Below are 25204 nucleotides of genomic sequence, written 5' to 3' on the forward strand. Positions count from 1 at the left end.
AAAACAGTGATGGCATGCAATGAACATCAAACTGATACAAAGTGAACTTCATGCTTAGAAATGAAAATTATTAGAATTGCAGTGCAACATGCCAGAGTATGTAGGAGTAATGCCACCTACATTTTGTATCTAAGAAAAGAATACACTATGGGTTTCTCCTTCAAAAATAACATTGTAAAAATTGGTAGTTTGTGAGAAGATAGTGTTATGCCTCCCTTGTGTGAGGAGAAACATCTACTCAGTATATGTTGAGATTTAACAATGGCAAGATTACGGTCTTTCCAGATTGTGATTTGTCATATTAAGATATTGTTAATCTATTATATTCGGAATCCCACGTCTGTCGTGCAAATATGGAATTGATAGATGCACGAGGGCTATACTCAAAACCCTGTAGTATCTCAGAAATCCTGTTCGACTAGTGGCTGAAAGAACAAACGTATTGTTCCCTCTGTCGTGTAGGATTGAACAGCTGTCTCATGGACCTCGAGACAATAAGTGGACTTGTTTGCAGTAAGGCAAATATCCACATGAAAAGTACAACTACTCTGGAGCACCATAGACCGTCAGCACGAATAGTGATCATTGTTTCAGCTAGCCTCAACACAGCAGCAGACAAGGGCACAGCAGCAGTGGTGCACCCAATGATAACACTGGACACTGCCGTGGCATGACATCATCTCTACAGATAAGTCCCAGTTGTGTGTACATTATCACAATGGAAGTGGAGAGCAAACATTGCCTGACTGGATTTATCGTCATTATCATAAGGGCCCAGTCGCATACTAATGCCAGTGGCTACACCCTATCTTTGAGGTCTCTATGATGCTATGTTCCGACAAGATATCACAAGACACATGCTGCTCGCGCTGCTCTGACTTACCTTGCTACTTGAGGTTTTCGTTTGACTGTTGCCCTCTCTGGCATATTCCCTAGATCTCTAACCCAGAGAAAACATCTAATCAAGGGTTGCTGAGAGACCGGCACACCCTTCGCACCAGCCACTATGATGAACTTCAGCATACAGCTGCAGCAGCACAGAATGATTTACTTGTATCTCGATACTTGGTGAGGTTAGAGCCTTTGCTGCTGGCAGACATCACAATTCTGTGTACTAAATTTTGCCTCCATATTACCTACAAATTTAATCTAGTGATCTACCTACCAACTGGCTTCCTACAATACTATATATGGACAACAAGTAAAATTTTGTGGCTTGCTTTCTTCACTGATGCAGTTTTCAGTGGCCAGCAGATTATTAAAAGTATGTTACTCTGATAGCCTCTATTAAAGCTGACTATGAAAATGAATGCATAATTTTTCCTGTTAATGTAGACTGAGATTACAAAATCCATATAAATAAATGACAGCAGATAACACATAGGGAAGAGAGAGGAGAGAATAAAGCAGAAATGAAATAGACAAGAACTGCTGGACTCTACTCCAATTTGAATCTGGAGCATTTAAAAAAAAATTATGAACAGTATTAAAGTAAGCACAAGTAGTATTTTGAAGGTCTTAAGCAAGTATACATACTTCATCATTGCTCTGCTGTAACTTCTTTGGCAGCTTCTTTTTCTTTGGAGGTGGCTCCCTTTCACCCAGTGTATTGTGTGGGCACTTATAGCTTAAGTGCCCCTCTTCACCACATTCATAACATCGTGATTTATCAGGGTAATTGCGTCGTCTGATAAATTCAGCACTACGACCATTGTCAGTTGCTAAACTACTCTTCAGTGTACGACCAAACATCTGGAACATCACATTTTTACAGGAAGATTATGCTACTATTGTCAAACTACACAGAAAATACTGTACAATCTATACATGGCTTGAATAGTGAGTCACAGATTATCAATAATAAGCATGTCACTTTGCAAATACAATTGCAATGAGCATAATAGGTCTCAGAATTGTGTAGCAGTAAACTATCCCAAGACTAAAAAAGAGAGGCATCTACAATAATGGCAATGGGTATCACCTAGAAATTGGTCATATTAAATTGCTAATGTCTGCCTGCAGTAAAGCTATGGCATACATTCTGGACTCATACACTCATGGATACCATTAGCATTACTGAAAAAAAAGAGGTAGAAAAAAACAGTCGAAAATATTTGGACATTTTATTTGTTACTTTAAAAAAACACATCAAATTACACCTTACCACTAGCAATTCTAAAAATATTTTCCGATCCCCATAATTTTTTCATTCTCTATAATGTTTATTGTCCGCCGCTCGTGGTCTCGCGGTAGTGTTCTCACTTCCCAAGCACAGGGTACCTGCTCCGAGATGACTGGGTGTTGTTGTGTCATCTTCACCATCATCGTCCATCCCCATTCCAGTCAGAGGAAGGCAAACCACCTCCATTAGGACTTTGCCTAGTACAGTGGTGCGGGTCTCCCACATCATTCTCCTACATTCTGTCAAGAAACATGGGACTTCATTTCAATTTCCATAATGTATATTCTTTGCCCCCTAACAACATTTTCATCTCCCATGCCTAAATCCAGAGCTCAATATAGTTGCTAGAAGATGACTACTACCAAGTGCCTCTAACAAATATGGGAATCTTGACAACTATGCTTCATGCATCACCTGAAGGCCTCAGGAACAATTTTATCATGTTGAAATGTCAAACAGTTCATGGGACTGTTATAATATTAAATACGCTCTTACTTAGAATTAGTCATTTCCATGTATAACTACCCATATTTCATGTTTTGTAGGTGATATTTCAACACTGCTGGATACCAATACAGGAAATAAAAAAAGGTAAATTCCCTGACATTTCAATTAATCCTCTCCTAATTTCTATACAAACGTAAACATTTTGATTCTTTTATTGTTGCCTCCACTTAAAATATTCTGTTCTGGTGTCATTTTGCACATGGTTATAGACATGCTGCTATTTCTCCTCCAGATTCATCTTACATGAAATGATCTGCAGTGGACAGTTAGTTAGTTTCATGTTCCACGGATCATTTGCATGATAATTCTTAATGTTGTGGAATGGGTCATTCTATATTCGCATCACAAACTATTTTGTAAGTATGCCTACATGCTGATCATTTACAAGTGTTATTTTTAATTTCTACTCACAATCTTTTACACATTACATTAATGGTAAGTCTTGTGCGGACTGTAAGGAGTTGTCATGAAGAAAAGTTTTCATTTTATTTTCAAATTTTACTTTGCTGTCTGTCAGGCATTTTATATCACTGGGTAGCTGATCAAACATTTTCGTTGCAGTATTGTGCAACTCTTTTTGTGCTAAAGCCAACCTTAATGGTTTCCCCATGTAGCTAAGGTGAATGATGGGATGGTGACTTTGATTAGGCCATTACCAACTTCCCACCCTATGAAATATGGCATCCCGGCTAAGACACAAGTTGAAAATATGGTCACTATTTTTTATTTACTTAAATTTGCCATATTTCGTGACAGTACCTTTTCCGTTAGACGTTTGCAAGGCGATATTAGTCTTGGCTTCAGTTGTCTAAGTATGATTCCACAATGCATCTTTGTCGGCTGCAGAAAAGACGTGGTTCAACGTGTTTGCCTCATTTTGGTGTTTCAAATACCATTTCTTCAAATGTAATTTCTTTTTTATAGTTAATACAAAAAAATAGTAATATAATTCAAAATTATTTATGACGGCGACCTTCACATTCTTCTTCCGTCAACACACACCAAGAGTTAGCTGCCGACTGACTATAGTCAAAGACGACTCCAACGTCAAAGATATTTTACACAACACACAAGCTTCCACTTGTAATCAGTCTCTTTGCTAATCTTCGATACATTTTCTAATAGTAATCAATATGCTTTCACTCTCAAAAACAGAAGTAAATTAACATATAATAAGACAAATTATAATAAATTCTGACAAAAAAAATATAAGAAAACATTTACAATTCGGTATCGACAAATACGGTAAAAAAAAATAACATCTCCTAGATCCATTACAATTATCCTCATCTAATCCTACCGTATTTTGTTATCGTTTTATTATCTGACATGTCTGATACTATTTATTTGTTTGTTTATTTATTATACTGAATGGTCTGTGAATCAATAAATAAATAAAATGAAATGAATGTCATTTTTCTTCTAGTATTGTAATTAATGCACATCATTGTTACTTTTGAATTGCAGCGGATTATTTACAACAAACTTCATGAGGGAATAAATATACAGTGAAGAGTAGTCAAAATGGCTAACTCATTAAACAGATGTCAACAAAATGATCATGGATGAGCACTACATATTACTCTTACAGCATGCTTTTGAGCAATGAAGACTTTCTTTCTTAAAAATGAGTTATCCCAGAAAATTATTCCATAAGACATTATCAAATGGAAATGAACATAATATGTCAACTTACTGATTTCTGTCACTCCCCAAGACTTACAATGATTTTCTAAGTGCAAATGTGGCTGAAGAGGATCTACTGGTTGAGTACATATGCCAGACATGGCATGTTGTGTCCCTATTCGTTGGGGCAAGAAGTTGAGAGCAGGAGTGACATAAAGACAGGCAAGGCTATATCTACATTCGGTAGGTGGCAAAGTATCATATTGACAGTATTACAAAGCATTTTATGGTGACTGTTTTCCATTAAAGTGTACAATGGAAATTATGTGAATCCATGGAGGAACATCATAATTTTTCCAACCAAAATGGCATTAACAGAGTGAGTATTTGAGTCGGGGACTGGGGGTTGTGGGTGTAGTAAGGTATTAGCAAAACAGTGGAACATGACAACGGAGATCTGTTTATGGACATGTGTGGGTGGCACTGCCTATTTATGAAAGCATTATCAAGACCATCAACATAATGAAAGATGGCGTACTTGGCACTACAGATATAGAAGGCTACAGGGTAATTACTTCTGCAGGAGTGGCAGCCATCAAGCAAGTACTGTTGGAGGTATTATTGCCTGGTCGGCTTAATACGGACAGAGTCCCTCACGAAAAACCAGAGCGGTGGAAGTCAATATGCATGGGATGCCTTCCTTCTCAGAAGAGAACTATGCAAAATGATCTTGGGAGACGACACAATGATTCTGAAAGAATGTGGCCTTGAGTCCTTGTCTTTTTAATTCCAGTTGTCTGCTGTTACTTCATAAGTAGTTTTTTCTCCTATTGTATTTAACCACAGTTCCACTTCAAAGACACTGTTTGTAGCTTCATTTGCCCTAAAAAACTTTTCAAATCAATTGATATGTTTACTAATTTTTTACAAAAAGTACTGAATTTGAAATAATGCCATACTAATATTTGAAATGTTATAAAAATTATAAGCAATTCATGTGTGACTAACCTCCTTCCCATTAATAGATTTGGCACAAGACAATGCATCTTCTTTCTTTAAAAATAACACAAAAGCAACACCTTTACTTCTTCTGGTGTTTCGATCCTTTAACACAGTCACCCTGCAACAAAATTCATATTTTTCCATTATTTCTGACACTACAGCAAATTAATGGACTGTCATAATATACTAGAATTACAGTCATCTCCCATTTGAGCAACAGATGCAAAGTTTTACTTTAATCTCACATATATGCACACACTTTCCAATGAAACATATGAAAAGACAACCCCTCATTCAGGTTAGGTTAGTGAAATAATAAGATGTACAAGTATATCAATGTATGGGGTTTTATTTTAACAGCCTAAAAATGATGTTATGATAAAAGTATGGCTTTGTAAATTTTACTGCTAAAGCAAACTTCAGACTGTTCATATGTGGTATATTCTGTTCACATGTTATTCAAGTACATCCAGTAAATTAAGTTGGAAAAGTGGATGTATATAGTGAAGTGATGATTATTACATAATACTATATATTTCTCAAATAAATAAATAGAGTTTTTTACTCTCCATTTTTTCTTTTGCTTGTGAGACACAATTTCTTCAAAGCCATTACTTCCTTAGTAATAGAATATTACATCCATGGTTATCAGTGTAGCAGTTCTGTTATTACTTTGTTCTTAAATGTTATAGGACAGTTCTTGTAGACTATAAATATACTTCCGGATTAAATAGGATCACTCAATGAAAAGCAGCAGCATTGAGTTGTTAATAGGCACACACACGAAAGAAAGAAAACTTCCTAGCTTCCAGAATTATCCTTTGCCAATCTAAGGTAAAAAACGCACACACAAACACACACACACATACACACATACACACACACACACACACACACACACACACACACACACACACACACACACACACACACAAAACCTATGTACCTACACTGGGTACCAGCTAGACTAATAGTTCCATTTGCGGCGGGTGAACTGGCCATGGCATCAGATGAGGTGGGTTGAGAGAGAGGACATCAGAGACAGGGAGAAGGACTGGGGTTGGGAGGTTAGCGGTGGCTCAGAAGGAGGCAGCTGGTTTGCTGGCTAGGAATGCAGGAGAGCGGGGTGACAGGTGTACGGGCTGGCACAACTGTAGCAACCGGTGGTAAGCAGCAAACACTGAAGGCAATGTGGGGACATGAATTGGGAAGAGGTGAAAAAACGGAGGAAAGGAAAACTGTTGCAAAACTGCGGCCAGGAAGATTCTAGGAGAGGAGAATATATTGCAAGGATAATTCTCTCTGTGTAGCTTAGAGAAGCTGATGTTGGAGGGAAGCATCCAAATGGCTCGGTTTGCAAAGCAGCCATTGAAACTGAGCATGTTGTGCTCAGCTGCATGTTGTGTCACTGGGTGGTCAACTTTGTTCCATGACAACAGTTTGGTGGTGGCCATCCATCCTGGTGGACAGCTGGTTGGTGGTCATACCAACATAAAAGGCTGTGTAGTGAAACTTCCTGGCAGATTAAAACTGTGTGCCCGACCGAGACTCGAACTCGGGACCTTTGCCTTTCGCGGGCAAGTGCTCTACCAACTGAGCTACCGAAGCACGACTCACGCCCGGTACTCACAGCTTTACTTCTGCCAGTACCTCGTCTCCTACCTTCCAAACTTTACAGAAGCTCTCCTGCGAACCTTGCAGAACTAGCACTCCTGAAAGAAAGGATATTGCGGAGACATGGCTTAGCCACAGCCTGGGGGATGTTTCCAGAATGAGATTTTCACTCTGCAGCGGAGTGTGCGCTGATATGAAACTTCCTGGCAGATTAAAACTGTGTGCCCGACCGAGACTCGAACTCGGGACCTTTGCCTTTCGCGGGCAAGTGCTCTACCAACTGAGCTACCGAAGCACGACTCGCGCCCGGTACTCACAGCTTTACTTCTGCCAGTACCTCGTCTCCTACCTTCCAAACTTTACAGAAGCTCTCCTGCGAACCTTGCAGAACTAGCACTCCTGAAAGAAAGGATATTGCGGAGACATGGCTTAGCCACAGCCTGGGGGATGTTTCCAGAATGAGATTTTCACTCTGCAGCGGAGTGTGCGCTGATATGAAACTTCCTGGCAGATTAAAACTCACGGGCGTGAGTCGTGCTTCGGTAGCTCAGTTGGTAGAGCACTTGCCCGCGAAAGGCAAAGGTCCCGAGTTCGAGTCTCGGTCGGGCACACAGTTTTAATCTGCCAGGAAGTTTCATATCAGCGCACACTCCGCTGCAGAGTGAAAATCTCATTCTGGAGGCTGTGTAGTGTTTGCAGCTAAGTTGATATATGACATGGCTACTTTCACAGAAGGTCCAGCTTCTGTTGGGGTAGGATAAGCCTGTGACAGAAGTGGAGTAGGATGTGCTGGGTAGGTAGATGTAATAGATCTTGAACTTGGTCTGTCACAGGGATCTGATCCCTACGGCAAGAGGTTGGGAGTAGGGAGTGGCACAGGGAAGGATCAGGATGTTGTGTTGCTTAGGCAGGTGACAGAACACCACTTAAGGAGCATTGGGAAGGATCTTGGGTATGATGTCCCTCATTTCAGAGCAGGATTAGACATAATCAAGGCCCTAGCAAAAGATACTGTTTAGTTTTTTCAATCCAGGGTGATACTGGGTGATGAAGAGGCACTCCTTTGTAGCTGACTCTTGGGGATAGTGGGAGAATTGAAGGTGTCTCAGGATATGGCAGGGGAAATTTATTTGTGGACTACAGTAGATTTGAGGGGTACTGCCTGCCTGTGAAGGCCTTTGTGAGGCCTTCAACATACTGGGCAAGAGAGTTCTTATCACATAAGATATGCTGTCCACAGTTGGCTAGGCTGGGTAAAACAAACAAACACACACAAACACACACACACACACACACACACACACACACACACAGGTGGCTACACTATATGAGAGTGATTTTTTGGTGTGGACAACAAAACCACCCTATTAGTCTCTCTACAACTTTTTCCATCCTTTCCACTCCACCTACCTCATGCTATATTATCAATTTCTTCTTATAACCACTTGCCCATTACCTGCATCATTTTCCATTTCCTAAAAACATTCCTACTGCAATGGACCCCTATTCCACCTTTCTGCACCAATTCAGAAAAGTATCCCTTTTCCTGGCTAAAACCCAGTCCCACATCCTGTTACTTACATGGTGTCTGAACCATGGAATGCCCCCAATGGCCTAAACATAAAAATTCCCTTCTCTGGATGCCACTCCTCCTTTCACATGACCTTCACCTTTTCACATTCTGCCAGTCCCTATCTCTCATGGACCTGGTACTGCAAAAACACCTCTCCATGGCACAGACATCCCAGAACAACCTCTATTCCCCCTGCAAGAGACTCTCACTACGCAATCCTCACTGCATACACTAAATCTCTGCAATAGAAACCCTTGAATTCCAACACCTGGAGGAGCGTTCCATCCCCATAAACTGTCCAACCTGTTGACATCCTACTCCCACCTTGGGGCACCACTACCCATCAACATCCATTCTTCTCACAGTAAAACCCCTCATAGCATGTAGACTCTACCTAGCTAACCTCTTCAACTTACCACATCCTTCAAAAGTCCCTCCTAACACCTCACAAAACCCAGAATCCAAAATACTGTTGTTAACCTCTACACCATAAACCTCAGTCCCACAAAAGTTTCAGTCCAACCAAAGGCCTAACCTTCAGCCATACCCCCAAAATTTAACCCTATTGGACTAGTTAAAGACCTCTTTCTTTCTCCAGATCCCTACAGTTGAAACACTTATTTGCCAGCAATCCCTCCAACCAAAGCCAACCTAATCTAAACACTGAACCTTGCCTCTTCCAATTCATACCACAATCCAACAATGACGCTTCTATCCTCTGAGCTTACCAAACCCTAGTCTGCTTCCAGAAATTCCTCACCTCCAACTTGGGCTCACCATCCTTCGCCATGAACCTTCCTAAGAACACTAATCTTTTGGCAGAAAAAAATAGCCATACACAACCTGAAAACAGATCCAGCCCTAATCAACCTCCCTGCAGACAAAGGTTCCATCACTGTCGTGATGATTCGCAATGACTACCTAACGGAAGACCTCTGCCAACTGTCTGAATTGTCCACCTTCTAACTTTGCAACAGTGCTCCCATCCCAAAAGTCCAACATAACCTCCAATCCCTAGTGAAATCCATAGGCACTTCACAAAACATCTCACCTGAGCCCATCTCCCTCCTCACTGCAATAACACACCGCACACCCATCCACCTTCTACCTGCTCCTCAAAATCCACAAACCCAATGATCTTGGACACGCTATTGTGCTCCCACTGAAAGAATTTCTGCTCTTGTTAACCAACATCTACAACCAGCTGCCTGAAACCTAGCCTCCTACATCAAAGATACCAGCCACTTCCTTAACTGACTTTCCACTACTCCCACCACCTCATCTCCTGGGTCCCTATTCACCACTGTTGATACCACCTCCCCATACACCCACATCCTATATGCTCATGTACTTGCCACTATCAGACACTACCACTCCCAATGTCCTTCATACTCTAAACCCACCACCTCATTCCTTATACACTTTACTACTATATCCTGACCCACAACTACTTTTCCTTTGAAGATAAGGTCTTAGCTACATTCCTTCACAATCTCAACACCTTTTCTCCCATTCACTTCAACTGGTCCTCCTGTACCCAATATGCCACTATCTTGGGCATTGACCCGCACCACTCTGATGGCTCCATCTACACCTCTGTCCATATTAAACACACTAACCACCAATAGCACCTGCATTTTGACAGCTGCCTTCCCTTCTACAAAAAAAAACAAAAACACCTCTCCCACACATTTTTTAACCTAACTCAGCAAAAGGATAACTCTGAAAGCCAGCAAGTTTTCTCTCTTTTGTGTGTGCCTACTGCCAACCCCCAATGCTTCTGCTTTTCAGTGAGTGGGCTCCTTCAAACCTAAAGAATCTACTTCGTTCCTAAACCTAACAAAATGTGGTTTGCACAGTAGGTATTACTCTCAGCATTACAGATGTGATGTAAACTTGCTTGTTACTTCTCATTTACACCTCAGTACTGACAGCCTTAATTTTCTGTTGCAACATACTCTTTACACATTCCACACAATAACAGAAAACTGTAAGAAAAATGAAACGTTATATAAGTTTAAAAATACAAGAGATGTGACATGTTAATTGAGTGTGGTACGTGTAAATAAACCTCATGATATAAATAAAGGGAAGGAAAGAAAGAAAACAAACCATGATCTTTCCAAAGTAAGTACTCCTGCATTTGACCAAAATTATTTAGAATGTGTACAAAAACAAATAGAATGGAAATTTGAACTAAATTCTTCCCCAATTCATTTCAAAATAACAACAAAACCAACTCATGACATAAGGAACAGCACACCTTGGTACCACAAAACCTATGCAACACTTACTGTTGTAATTTGCAGACTGAAGACTAGTTTTACACAACTCTCTACACTATTTTATCCTGTACCAGTTCCCTCAGTTTTGCACAACTACAGCCATTTGACCCTGCTTACTGTAATCATGCCTTTGTCTCCCTCCACAATTTTTAATATTTACTTCTCACATTACACTTCCCCTCTCACACACATGCCCTTACAATGTTAACTATTATTACCTGATGCCTCAGAATGTGTACTGTCAACTTCTTCTCCTTTTAGTCAAGTTAAGTGCCAAAGCTCCTCGAGAACCAAGGACCTTGCCGTTGGTGAAGAGGCTTGTGTGCCTCAGCGATACAGATAGCCGTATCATAAATGCAACCACATTGGAGGGTTATCTATTGAGAGGTCAGACAAATGTGTAGTCCCTGAAGAGGGTCAGCACCCTTTTCAGTTGTTGCAGGGGAAACAGTCTGGATGAAGGAACTGATCTGGCCTTGTACATAAACCAAAACAGCCTTGCTGTGCTGGTACTATGAGTGGCTGCAAACAAGGGGAAACTACAGCCATAATTTTTCCCGAGGGCTCGCAGCTTTACTGTATGGTTGAATGATGATGGTGTCCTCTTGGGTAAAATATAAATATTCTGGAGGTAAAATACTCCCCCAATTCAGATTTCTGGGGGGGGGGGGGGGGGGCTACTCAGGAGGACATTGTTATTAGGAGAAAGAAAACTGGCATTCTCTGGATTGGAGCATGGAATGTCAGATCCCTTAATAGGGTAGGCAGGTTAGAAAATCAAAAAAGTGATATGGATAGGTTAAAGTTATATATAGTGGGAATTAGTGAAGTTTGGTGGCAGGAGGAACAAGACTTCTTGTCATGTAAATACAGGGTTATAAATACAAAATCAAATAGGGGTAATGCAGGAGTAGGTTTTAAAAAAAATTAGGAGCACGGGTAAGCTACTATGAACAGCATAGTGAACGCATTATTGTAGCCAAGATAGACATAAAGCCCATGCCTTCCACAGTAGTACAAGTTTATATGCCAACTAGCTCTGCAGATGACAAAGAAATTGATGAAATGTATGATGAGATAAAAGAAATTATTCAGATAGTGAAGGGAGACGAAAATTTAATTGTTATGGGGGACTGGAATTCGATAGTAAGAAAAGGAAAAATAGGAAAAGTAGTAGGGGAATATGGATCAGGGTAAGGAATGAAAGACAAAGCTGCCTGGTAGAATTTTGCACAGAGGATAACTTAATCATAACTAACACTTGGTTCAAGAATCATGAAAGAATGTTGTATACATGGAAGAGGTCTGAAGGCACTGGACAGTTTCAGATAGATTATATAATGGTAAGACAGAGATTTAGGAACCAGGTTTTAAATTGTAAGACATTTCCGGGGACAGATGTGGACTCTGACCATGATCTGTTGTTTATGAACTGTAGATTAAAACTGTACAATATGCCAAAAGGAAGGAATTTAAGGAGATTGGACCTGGATAAACTAAAAGAACCAGAGGTTGTAGACAGTTTAAGAGAGAGCATTAGGGAACGACTAACAAGAACGGGAAAGAAATACAGTAGAAGAAGAATGGGTAGTTTTGAGAGATGAACTACTGAAGGCAACAGAGGATCAAGCAGGTAAAAAGACGAGGGCTCGTAGAAATCATTGGCTAACAGGAGAGATATTGACTTTAATTGATGAAAGGAGAAAATATATGACTGCAGTGAATGAAGCAGGCAAAAAGGAATACAAATGTCTCAAAAATGAAATCAACAGGAAATGCAAAATCTCTAAGCAGGGATGGCTAGAGGGCAAATGTAAGGATGTAGAGGTATATATCACAAGGTGCAGGATAGATACTGCTTACGGGAAAATTAAAGAGACCTTTGGATAAAAGAAAACCACTTGTATGAATATCATGAGCTCAGATGGAAAGCCAGTTCTAAGCAAAGAAGGGAAAGCAGAAAGGTGGAAGGAGTATATAGAGGGTCTATACAAGGGCAATATTATGGAAATAGAAGAGGACGTAGATGAAGATGAAATGGGAGATATGACACTGCATGAATGCATAAAGAATTTGACAGATTACTGAAAGACCTCAGTCGAAACAAGGCTCCAGGAGTAGACAACATTCCATTAGAACTACTGATAGCCTTGGGAGAGCCAGCCCTGACAAAACTCTACCATCTGCTGAGGAAGATGTATGAGACTGGTGAAATACCCCCAGACTTCAAGAAGAACATAATACTTCCAATCCCAAAGAAAGCAGGTGTTGACAGGTGTGAAAATTACCGAACTATCAGTTTAATAAGTCTTGGCTGTAAAGTACTAATGGAAAAACTGGTAGAAACTGACTTTGGGGAAGATGAGTTTGGATTCCGTAGAAATGTTGGAACACGTGAGACAATACTGACCCTACGACTTATCTTAGAAGATAGATTAAGAAAAGGCAAACTTATGTTTCTAGCATTTGTAGATGTAGAGAAAGCTTTTGACAATGTTGACTGGAATACTCTCCTTCAAATTCTGAAGGTGGCATGTGCAAAATACAGGGAGCAAAAGTCTATTTACAATTTGTACAGAAACCAGATGGCAGTTATAAGAGTCGAGGGCCATGAAAGGGAAGCAGTGGTTGAGAAGGTAGTGAGAGAGGGTTGTAGCCTATCCTTGATATTATTCAATCTGTATATTGAGCAAGCAGTAAAGGAAACAAAAGAAAGATTAGGAGTAGGAATTAAAATACACGAAGAAGAAATGAAAACTTTGAGGCTTGCCAATGACATTGTAATTCTGTCAGAGATGGCAAAGGAACTGGGAGAGCAGTTGAATGGAATAGGCTGTGTCTTGAAAGGAGGATATAAGATGAAATGTTTCTACATTTCCCTGAAACACAAACTGATCTCTTTGGTCAGCTCCTACAAGTCATTCCATTCGTCTGTGGATAGTTTGTGTTAGTATTTTGCAATCTTGACTTATTAAACTGATGGTTTGGTAATATCCACACCTATCAGCACCTGCCTTATTTGATACTGGAATTATTACATTATTCTCGAAGTCTGAGTGTATTTCACCGATGTCATATAAATCCTGCATACCATGGAGAACTGTTTTTCACAGATTATATAATTTCTGATACAAATTCCAATTTGCTCAGCTGTTCCTCTGCTGCCTTCACTATCCATCTTTCAAAGCTCTTCTACAATATTAGTTTTGCCTATTTCAGTCAGTCACTGCCTAATGCTCCCTTTGAAACCTCTCCACTTACCGCTCATTCTCTACCTTTTTGCATCTTCAGTCTGCATTTTATAACTAGGGAAGGTAACAGTCTGGTTCTACATCTGCTCCTGGAAATGTTTTACAGTTTAGAACCTTGTTTCTAAATTTTTATCTTATGTACTCTATCAGAAATCTTGTGGTATCTCCAGGTCTCTTCTACACGTTCAACCTTATTTCCTTATTCTTAGCCCATACATTTGAACTAATTAAATGTGCAAAATACTACCAGGCAACTTCTCCTTTCATTTATTCCTAGTCCCCCATCACAATGAAATTTTCTCTCCCTTAATGTGCTGAATAATTTCTTTTCTCTCATCATATATACAAAGAGGAAAAAATAAATCACAACGCCAAGAAGGAGTTGTACGACATAAACATAAGTTGGTAGGCATGATCCTACATCTGAAAGATAAGGTCTATTCAAATTTCACTCCAGTCACGTAAGGGTGGCAATAGCAGCACCACTATGAGGATCCAAATCAGGTATGCTTTAAATACATGCTGTAATGGTCATGAGCATTAGTTACCTTTGAGGTTGGACGTGTTGAGATGATATTAGTCAACAATGCCTTTGAGGTAACAAAGATGCCACTGTCAACACCTCATTGAGTCTGAACAAGGTCATGTATGGCTACAAGAAGCTGGATGCTTCTTCTACGATATTGCAGAAACAGTTAGCAGGAATGTAGCCACTGTACCTGATTGTTAGTAGCAACAGTCACAACAATGTACAGTTGCAAGAAGACAGAGCTCCATATGGCCATGTGACACTACCAAAAGGGAAGACCCTCAGATTCAGCATATGGCTCTGTTGCATCGTACTGCATCTACTGAAGCAATCTGAGCAGCACTTGGCACCACAGTGACACAACAAACTGTTACAAATCAGTTATTTTAAGGACAGCTCCAAGCCAGATGCACTGTAGCACGAATTCCACTAACCCCAAACCACCACCATTTGCGAGAGCTCATTGGAGGGAAAGGTGGATGTCTGTTGTGTTTTCTGATGAAAGCTGGTTCTACCTCAGTGCCAGTGATGACCATGTGTTGGTTAGGAGGAGGAGAGTTGACGGCCTGCAGCCAACCTGTCTGTGTGCTAGACACACTGAAACTACTCCAGGCGTTATGGTCTGGGATGTGATTTTGTAAGACTGAAGGAGCACTCTTGGGATTATCCCACGCACTCTGATAAGAAAACTGTACATCAATCTGATGATTCGACCTGCTGTGCTACCATTCATGAACAGCATTCCAGGGACTGTTCTCCAACACGATAACACTCATCCACATACCGTTGGAAGGCAGCAGTTCACAGACAGGGCGGTACTGCCAGTATTTACGAGGTGCAGCTAGAAAAAAACTGGACTGATGCTGGAAAAAACATTTATTTACAATTATTTACAATTTCATGTTATCTCCTTCAATGTACTCTCCTCCTCGGTCTCTACACCGCTCCATACGAATTTTCCACTGTTCATAGCAATGCTGCAGATCATTTTCGGTAAGTCCATACATTACTTCCGTCGCTTTTTCTTTTACTGCTTCAACAGTCTCAAATCTAGTTCCTTTCAAAGCTGACTTGACTTTAGGGAAAAGAAAAAAGTCACAGGGGGCCAAATCAGGTGAGTAGGGTGGATGATCTAAGATGGGAATGTTGTGTTTTGCCAAAAACGTCTTCACTGACAACGCACTGTGAGCTGGGGCATTGTCTTGGTGAAGGATCCATGACTTTTTTCTCCACAAATCGTTCCGTTTTCTCCGTACTCGCTCACGTAGGGTAGCCAGGACGCTAATGTAGTAATGCTGATTCACTGTTTGTCCCTCTGGTACCCAATCAATGTGCACAATCCCTTTGATGTCAAAACAAACAATCATCATCGCCTTGAATTTCGATTTTGACATTCGTGCTTTTTTTGTCGTAGAGAACCACGAGTTTTTCAATGCATCGATTGGCGTTTAGTTTCGGGATCGTAAGTAAAAAACCACGATTCATCGTAAGTAATAACATTTTGTAAGAAGGTGGGATCACTTTCAATGTTTTCCAGGATGTCAGAACAAATCATTCTTCGGCGTTCCTTCTGTTCAATTGTGAGACACTTTGGAACCATTTTTGAACACACTTTGTTCATGTTGAAACTTTCATGAAGAATCTGCCTAACACTTTCCTTGTCAACTCCTGTTAACTCAGACACTGCTCTGATTGTTAAACGGCGATCTTGTCGAACAAGATTACCGATTTTTTCAATGTTGGCATCAGTTTTTGCTGACAATGGTCTGCCAGTGCGAGTGTCATCACTGGTGTCTTCGCGGCCATCTTTAAATCGTTTAAACCACTCAAACACTTGTGTTCACGATAAACAATTATCGCTGTACACTTGTTGTAACATTACAAACGTTTCACTTGCAGATTTTCCTAGTTTGAAACAAAATTTGATGTTAACACGCTGTTCTTTCTGTACACTCAACATTATCCGACGCACAGACAAAACGTCAACTACTTAAAGCAGACGCCACGGGCAGACTGAGTGCAGGAGGCAGATGAAACTCGAGCAGTAGGCGGAGCGAGAGTCACGTGACAGGCCACGCGACTTTCAGCCTTATTGCATTCGTTTTATTGTTTCACCAGTACTAGTCCGGTTTTTTTCTAGCCACACCTCGTATCCACAACAGGGCAAGTTTCTAATCAGGTAGTGGTGGACACCTACAATAATTCAGGGGGTGTTCAAGTCACTGGCACTGCTCACTCAGGGCCACTTACTGTTAACTCAGACATGCACTGCCAAGTAGAGTAGACAGTATCACCAAAGCAGGAGATGGACATCAAATGGCCATTCTGCCACTGTGACCTGCTAAGGGCATATCAGGGGTGTTCCAGCACTTCAACATTGCAGCTCAAGACCAAATAAAAGATGTTATATCTTGTATCGGAGTTTTCCTTACAATCCTGGCCAGAAGCACCGCCTCCCAAACCCACCGCTCCACCACCTCTGTACCATGGCAGCCCCCTCTCACTCCGGTTTGCTATAGAGTGGTGTCAGAAGTATTTTGGTATCAGTGGACCTCATTTGGCAGCAGATACCAGCACAGTTGATGTCTAAGCAGCACTACTTCACAACCACAGAATGCAGTTTCATCAAACAAGGGGGTGAGTGAGCATACTATTGCTTTTTGGATTGTTTTCCCCGTTTTATATGTAGAGGGCATGGAGTCAAGAGAGTGATGCACAGGGATTTGAAGGTTACATTTGTGCAGCCAGGGGAACAAGTTGATCTTTCGCAATTCTTTGTACTACAAAGAAACATTATTTCTGATCTGTGAGATGTGGCCAATGTAATTTGCCAGGGCATGCTGCATCCTGTACGAAATGCAGAGTGTCACTAGTTGGGAGGCAGCTCAAGCATTGTTTACTGAAATGGTGCAGTTAAGAGCAGATATTACAAACCTGTTTAATAGACTTGCAGCTATGGAGAAAGAATTAACCAAGCAAACCACTCGTTTCTTAGACCCAGCCACAGCCAGTTTTATCATGCCCTTCTTTCCATGTCTTTTATGGATGACCTGCAGTTATGAGTTAGAATTGAGAGGGTGGTTACCTTTTACATGCTTCTTAAAATCCTAAAACCCAACTATCCTCAACACCCTGTTGTAGATGGTTATTGCGCTCCCATGGAATGAATTTCTGCTCTTGTAAACCAATCTGTCAGCCACTAACTAACTGCTTGAAACATCAAAGATACTAACCACTTCTTTCACTGACTTTGGCCATCCCCACTCCATTACCTATCTGGATCCCTACTAATTACTGATGATGCCCTCTCCCTATATAGCAATGTCCCTCATACCCACAGCCTTGCCACTGCCAAACACTAGCTCTCCCTACTTCCTTCCAACTCCAGACCTACTACCTCATGACTCATACATCTTACCACCTTTGTCCTCACACACAAGTTCTCCTTCAAGGGGAAGGAAATAAACAAATCCATGCACAGCCATGGGCACCTGCACGGCACCCTCCTACGCCAATCTGTTTATAGGCCATCTACAAGAAACCTTCCAAGTTTTTGAAAACTCCAAACCCCTTGTCTGCCTCAGGTTCACTGATGGTATCTTCATGATCTGAACACAGTGCCAAGGCATCCTATCCCCCCATTCCTCCAAAACTTCATCACCTTCCCTTCCATTTACTTCACCTGGTCCTCCTCAATCCTACCTGCCATCTTCCTGGATGCTTCCATCCACATCAAACCAACTAACCACAAACAGTCGCAGCATGTTGGCATATGTGCAGGGATGAGAATTTCCCTGTACAATACACTGAAGATCTCACTTACAGGCACTATTCCTTCCAATCATAGCACACAAACAGATTTCCAGTACCGTATCTTCGCATAACCCTAACTCTCGCACCATGCCCAAGAATCGGTTGTACAGGAGCACCCCCTAATCACCTATTATCATCTCAGACTGGAGCGATTGAATAGGTCCTTTTTCCCCGTCACTGACTATCATCATACCCAGAAATGACACACATTCTACACATAATCCTTCACATCTCTTCTAAATTGGGGTTCTGTCGCCCGCCCAACCTACACAATATCTTGGTCCAGCTCTATGCCACTCCCACTACCACACCTTGCCATGGTGTTCATATCATTTTGAAATACCCAGGTGCAAGACCTGCCCAATTCACCCACCCAGCACATTTTATTCTAATCCTGTCACAGGCTTATCCTATCCCTTAAAAGGCTAGGCCACCTGCTTAGCCATATCATATACCAGCTCTGCTGCAATCACTGCACAGCATTTCATGTGGGATGACCAACAACCAATCATGAGAACAAATGGTCACTGTCAAACTGTGGACAAGAACAAAGTCGACCTCCCAGTGGCACAACATAATGCTAAGCACAACATGCTCGAATTCAATGGCTGCTTCATAATCCATGCCATCCAGATCTTCCCCTGCAGCACAGTGTTTCTTCTTTATGTGCATAGGACATTTTTCAGTGCTATTGCATAGGACATGTTTCAGTGCCGTAACCCCCCTAGTCTCAATTTCTACTAATCAACTGTTCCCACATCCAATCATCTTATTTGTGTCCTGTATCTCACCAGCTGTGGTAGCCACGTGCCGCATGCTTACCCCACATATCTGCCACTTCTCCCTCCTGCAATACAGCCTGCACACCTACTACCTCTCTCTGAGCTGGTTGCTACCCATCTCCAGCACCTCCTTCTACTACCTGCCTCTTTCTCCCTCTACCCACCCCATCTGCCACAACCCCCAACCCAATCAACCTGCCAGTCTGCAATTCCAGGATAGTCTGTCCACCCAGTACAATGTAGGTGCACAAAGAGAGATAGATAAAGATAGATAGATAGATAGATAGAGAGAGAGAGAGAGAGAGAGAGAGAGAATACTCTCTAGTTCTTCAAAGGATTTCTTCTGAAAGCTAGCAAAGCTTCTGTTTTCTTTTATGTGCACCTGTCGACGGATCACAATTTCTGTTATTCAATTAAATGCTCTCCTTAGACCCTGGATAATTTTCTTAATACTTGTTAATTTCCCTACACTTCCCTCTGCACCTACTTTCTCCTCTCCTGTCATGAACAAATGAATTCCTGACATTAAAAACAAGGATTTGTCTCTCATTTTCCATTTCTGATGCGATGCAATAAGTACCAAAGAGACAAACATTACAAACATGAAATTTCTGCTACCATTATCTTTCTTCTTTATTTACTGTTTCCTTCTTGCTACTTCTGCAGAGTAGATACGGATGGAGGAGGAGTTGCCACATTTATTAAAAACTGCCATAAATTCAAGGACATTGACATTAATAAATTCTGTTTAGAGCAGCATCTAGAAGTATGTGCAACAGAAGTAGAGTTCCGTAACAAATCCTATATAATAGTAACTATTTACCGAGCACCTGCATGAAATTATAATCTATTCATAAACCATCTAGAATCTCTTTTGGGTTATTTAACAGGAAGAAACAAAGAAATTTTGATTGCTGGTGACTTTAATACAGATTTTCTAATGCAATCTTCCAGTAAACATTTACTGCAGTCAGTAACGTTGTCTTTCAATCTAAACTCACACTGTAAACTTTCCAACTAGAATCACTAAATCCTCAAGGACAGCCATTGATAACATTTTTATAGACAAATAAAAGGAACAAATTCATATTATAAAAGCTGTAATCATGCAGCTCCTTGTTTCAGATGTAAATTCTAAGCAGATTATCAAGACTGCTAAATCTGAGTACAGGAGAGTAGTCAATCAACCAAAAATTGAGTGTTTTAGAAAACTGCTCAAAGATATGAACTGGAAAGATGTTTATAGTGCTCATGACATGAATGAAAAATATAACACATTCATGAACAATGTCAGTACCATATTTGAAAAATGTTTTCCTCTAAAAGCTTCTCAAATTAAACAGTAGTCTATAATAAAACCATGGATTATATAAGGAATAAAGATTCCCAGTAAGACAAAAAGGAAAATGTATCTGTCGACCAAGAATAGCTCCAATGCTGATGATTTAGCTAAATACAAGAAATACTGTAAAATATTTAAAAAAGTAATTCAGACATCTAAACAAATGCACTACGAGAAGAAGACAGCGATGTCGGGGAACAAAATAAAAACAATATGGGATATAGTGAAAGAGGAGACTGGTACAACCAGAAAGGAACAGGAGAAAATAGCATTAAGGGTAGATGACACATTAGTTACTGATGGGCATAGTGTGGCAAATGTATTTAAAAAGTACTTTATATCCATTACTGATAGAACGGGATTGTCAAGATCAGTAAATAATGCCCTTGAATATCTGAAACTAGCCTTTACAAATAGCTTCAGGTACATGAATATGTCACTCACTTCACCAAAAGAAATAACTTCCATAATAAAATCTTTAAAAACAAAGCATTCTAGTGGTTACGACGAAATATCAACAAAGTTGATTAAGGCGTGTTCTTGTGAGTTTAGTACAATTCTAAGTTACTTGTGTAACCAGTCAATTATATATAACTGGGACATTTCCTGACTGGCTAAAATATGCAGATGTTAAGCCTCTATTCAAGAAAGGGGATAAAGAGATACCATCAAACTATAGACCAATTTCACTTTTGCCAGCATTCTCAAAAATTTTAGAAAAAGTAATGTACATGCAGCTTCTCAACCATCTGACCACAAATAACATATTATCAAGAACACAGTTTGGATTTCTGAAGGGTTCTGATATCGAGAAGGCTATTTACACCTACAGTGAAAATGTACTTAATTCATTAAATAACAAATTGCAAGCAGCACGTATTTTCTGTGATTTGTCAAAGGCATTTGATTGCGTGAACCACAATATCTTTTTAAATAAATTAGAATTTTATGGTGTCACGTGCAGTGCTGCAAAATGGTTCAAGTCATACCTCGCTAACAGGAAACAAAGGGTGTCAGTGCAAGGGACTAGTGAATTAAGTCATCAGCCATCATCAGAATGGGAAGAAATTACATGTGGTGTCCCACAAGGATTCATCTTAGGGCCATTGCTTTTTCTTGTGTACATTAATGATCTCTCATTAGTTACATTGCCAGAAGCAGAGTTCGTTTTGTTTGCAGATGACACAAGTATTGCAATAAATAGTATGTCGAGTGTAGTTCTAGAAATATCTGCTAATGATATTTTCATGGATATTAATAAATGGTTTAAAGCCAACTCACTGACATTAAAGCCGGCCGAAGTGGCCGTGCGGTTAAAGGCGCTGCAGTCTGGAACCGCAAGACCGCTACGGTCGCAGGTTCGAATCCTGCCTCGGGCATGGATGTTTGTGATGTCCTTAGGTTAGTTAGGTTTAACTAGTTCTAAGTTCTAGGGGACTAATGATCTCAACAGTTGAGTCCCATAGTGCTCAGAGCCATTTGAACCATTTGAACTGACATTAAACTTCGAAAAGGCTCACTATATGCAATTCAGAACCTGTAAAAGGTTTCCACCCAGCATATGCATAACGTATGAAGAAGAGCAGATAGAAGAGGTTGACAGTCTTAAATTCCTGGGATTACAACTTGATAATAAATTCAGTTGGGAGGAGCACACCACAAAACTGCAGGAACACCTCAACAAATCTGTATTTGCAATTCGAGTGTTAGCAGACATAGGCGACATAAAAATGAAAAATCTTGCATACTTTGCCTACTTTCATTCAGTAACGTCATATGGTATAATATTTTGGGGTAACTCTTCAAGTCAAACAAAAGTTTTCAGAGTCCAAGAGCGTGTAATACGTATTATTTGTGGAGTAAATCCACAGACGTCCTGTAGAAACCTCTTCAAAGAACTGGGTATACTAACTACTGCCTCTCTGTATATTTACTCGTTAATGAAATTTGTCCTAAATAATATATCTCTTTTTCCAACAAACACCTCCGTTCATACACACAATACCAGGAACAAAAATGATCTGCACAAGGACTTTAAGCACTTAGTTTAGTTCAAAAAGGGGTCCACTACTCAGGAACACTCATCTTCAATATTTGCCAGCAAACATAAAAAATTTAGTTACAAATAAAGATCAGTTTAAAAGCAGCCTGAAAGACTTACTAGTGGCCAACTCCTTCTACTCCATTGACAAATTTTTTAATAGAAACAAATGATGTATTGTATATACTCATACTATTAGTATTGTTATTTCAGCTTAAAAAAAGATGTATTGTATATACCTATACTATTAGTATTGTTATTTCAGCTTAAAAAAAAAAATTAAAAAAAATAAAAATTGACGTGTTCCACATCCACAAGGATCTCCTCAGCACGGATCTATGGAACGAAAAACTAATCTAATCTACAAATTTTGAACTCCCACATACATGTACACCCACAAAAGCTACAAGGGCACAACATGTGGCAGGAGCTAGTAATGTGCTCACAAGAATTCTATCTAATGTAAAGACTATGACTAAGAAAATGCCATTGTAACAGGATGTGTTTAGCCCAAGTAAAACTGATTAACATTTTATTACATTTGTGGAACATAACATATCTTTCTGATATGAATATAACAGAGGGAAACATTCCATGTGGGAAAAATATCTCTAAAAATAATGATGATGTAACTTACCAAACGAAAGCGTTGGTATGTTGATAGAGACACTAACAAACACAAACACACACACAAAATTCAAGCTTTCGCAACCCACGGTTGCTTCATCAGGAAAGAGGGAAGGAGAGGGAAAGATGAAAGGATGTGGGTTTTAAGGGAGAGGGTAAGGAGTCATTCCAATCCCCAGAGCGGAAAGACTTACCTTAGGGGGAAAAAGGGACAGGTATACACTCGCACATACACACACATATCCATCCACACACATACAGACACAAGCAGACATATGTAAAGGCAAAGAGTTTGGGCAGAGATGTCAGTCACGGCGGAAGTACAGAGGCAAAGATGTTACTGAATGACAGCTGAGGTATGAGCGGCGGCAACTTGAAATTAGCGGAGGTTGAGCCCTGGTGGGTAATGGGAAGAGAGAATATATTGAAGGGCAAGTTCCCATCTCCGGAGTTCTGATAGGTTGGTGTTAGTGGGAAGTATCCAGATAACCCGGACGGTGTAACACTGTGCCAAGGTGTGCTGGCCGTGCACCAAGGCATGTTTAGCCACAGGGAGATCCTAATTACCAACAAACACTGTCTGCCTGTGTCCGTTCATGCGAATGGACAGTTTGTTGCTGGTCATTCCCACATAGAAAGCTTCACAGTGTAGGCAGGTCAGTTGGTAAATCACGTGTGTGCTTTCACACGTGGCTCTGCCTTTGATCGTGTACACCTTCCGTGTTACAGAACTGGAGTAGGTGGTGGTGGGAGGGTGCATAGGACAGGTTTTACACCAGGGGCGGTTACAAGGGTAAGAGCCAGAGGGTAGGGAAGGTGGTTTGGGGATTTCATAGGCATTAACCAAGAGGTTACGAAGGTTAGGTGGATGGTGGAAAGACACTCTTGGTGGAGTGAGGAGGATTTCATGAAAGATGGATCTCATTTAAGGGCAGGATTTGAGGAAGTCATATCCCTGCTGGAGAGCCACATTCAGAGTCTGATCCAGTCCCGGAAAGTATCCTGTCACAAGTGGGGTACTTTTGGGGTTTTTCTGTGGGAGGTTCTGGGTTTGAGGGGATGAGGAAGTGGCTCTGGTTATTTGCTTCTGTACGAGGTTGGGAGGGTAGTTGCAGGATGCGAAAGCTGTTTTCAGGTTGTTGATGTAATGGTTCAGTGATTTAGGACTGGAGCAGATTCATTTGCCATGAAGACCTAGGCTGTAGGGAAGGGACCGTTTGATATGGAATGGGTGGCAGCTATCATAATGGAGGTACTGTTGCTTGTTGGTGGGTTTGATGTGGACGGATGTGTGAAGCTGGGCATTCGACAGATGGAGGTCAATGTCAAGGAAAGTGGCATGGGATTTGGAGTAGGACCAGGTGAATCTGATGGAACCAAAGGAGTTGAGGTTGGAGAGGAAATTCTGGAGTTCTTCTTCTTCACTGTGAGTCCATATCATGAAGATGTCATCAATAAATCTGTACCAAACTTTGGGTTGGCAGGCCTGGGTAAGCAAGAAGGCTTCCTCTAAGCGACCCATAAATGGGTTGGCGTACGAGGGGGCCATGCTGGTACCCATGGCTGTTCCCTTTAATTGTTGGTATGTCCGGCCTTCGAAAGGGTCCTATTCCAAATCAAATGCCACTTTCCTTGACGTTGACCTCCATCTGTCCAATGGCCAGCTTTACACATCCGTCCACATCAAACCCACCAACAGGCAACAGTACCTCCATTATGACAGCTGCCACCCATTCCATATCAAACGGTCCCTTCCCTACAGCCTAGGTCTTCATGGCAAATGAATCTGCTCCAGTCCTGAATCACTGAACCATTACACCAACAACCTGAAAACAGCTTTCGCATCCCGCAACTACCCTCCCAACCTAGTACAGAAGCAAATAACCAGAGCCACTTCCTCATCCCTTCAAACCCAGAACCTCCCACAGAAGAACCCCAAAAGTGCCCCACTTGTGACAGGATACTTTCCGGGACTGGATCAGACTCTGAAAGTGGCTCTCCAGCAGGGATACGACTTCCTCAAATCCTGC

At 40.9% G+C, this 25204-nt stretch overlaps 1 protein-coding gene across 3 annotated transcripts in view; it reads right to left on the reverse strand.

Annotated features, from left to right (window-relative positions):
* The window catches only part of LOC124605149 (zinc finger CCHC-type and RNA-binding motif-containing protein 1-like), an 82514-nt gene that overhangs the window by 19993 nt on the left and 37317 nt on the right, over nt 1-25204 (reverse strand). For all 3 annotated transcript variants that reach the window (XM_047136632.1, XM_047136640.1, XM_047136648.1), the window contains exons 2-3: nt 5324-5435; nt 1537-1752 (exon numbers count right to left, since the gene is read on the reverse strand). In XM_047136632.1, the coding sequence (XP_046992588.1) occupies nt 1537-1752; nt 5324-5435 (328 nt within the window). The remainder of the gene's footprint in view (nt 1-1536; nt 1753-5323; nt 5436-25204) is intronic.

The sequence above is a fragment of the Schistocerca americana genome, chromosome 1 (genome assembly GCF_021461395.2).
Source record: "Schistocerca americana isolate TAMUIC-IGC-003095 chromosome 1, iqSchAmer2.1, whole genome shotgun sequence".
In the NCBI taxonomy this organism is placed as follows: domain Eukaryota; kingdom Metazoa; phylum Arthropoda; class Insecta; order Orthoptera; family Acrididae; genus Schistocerca; species Schistocerca americana.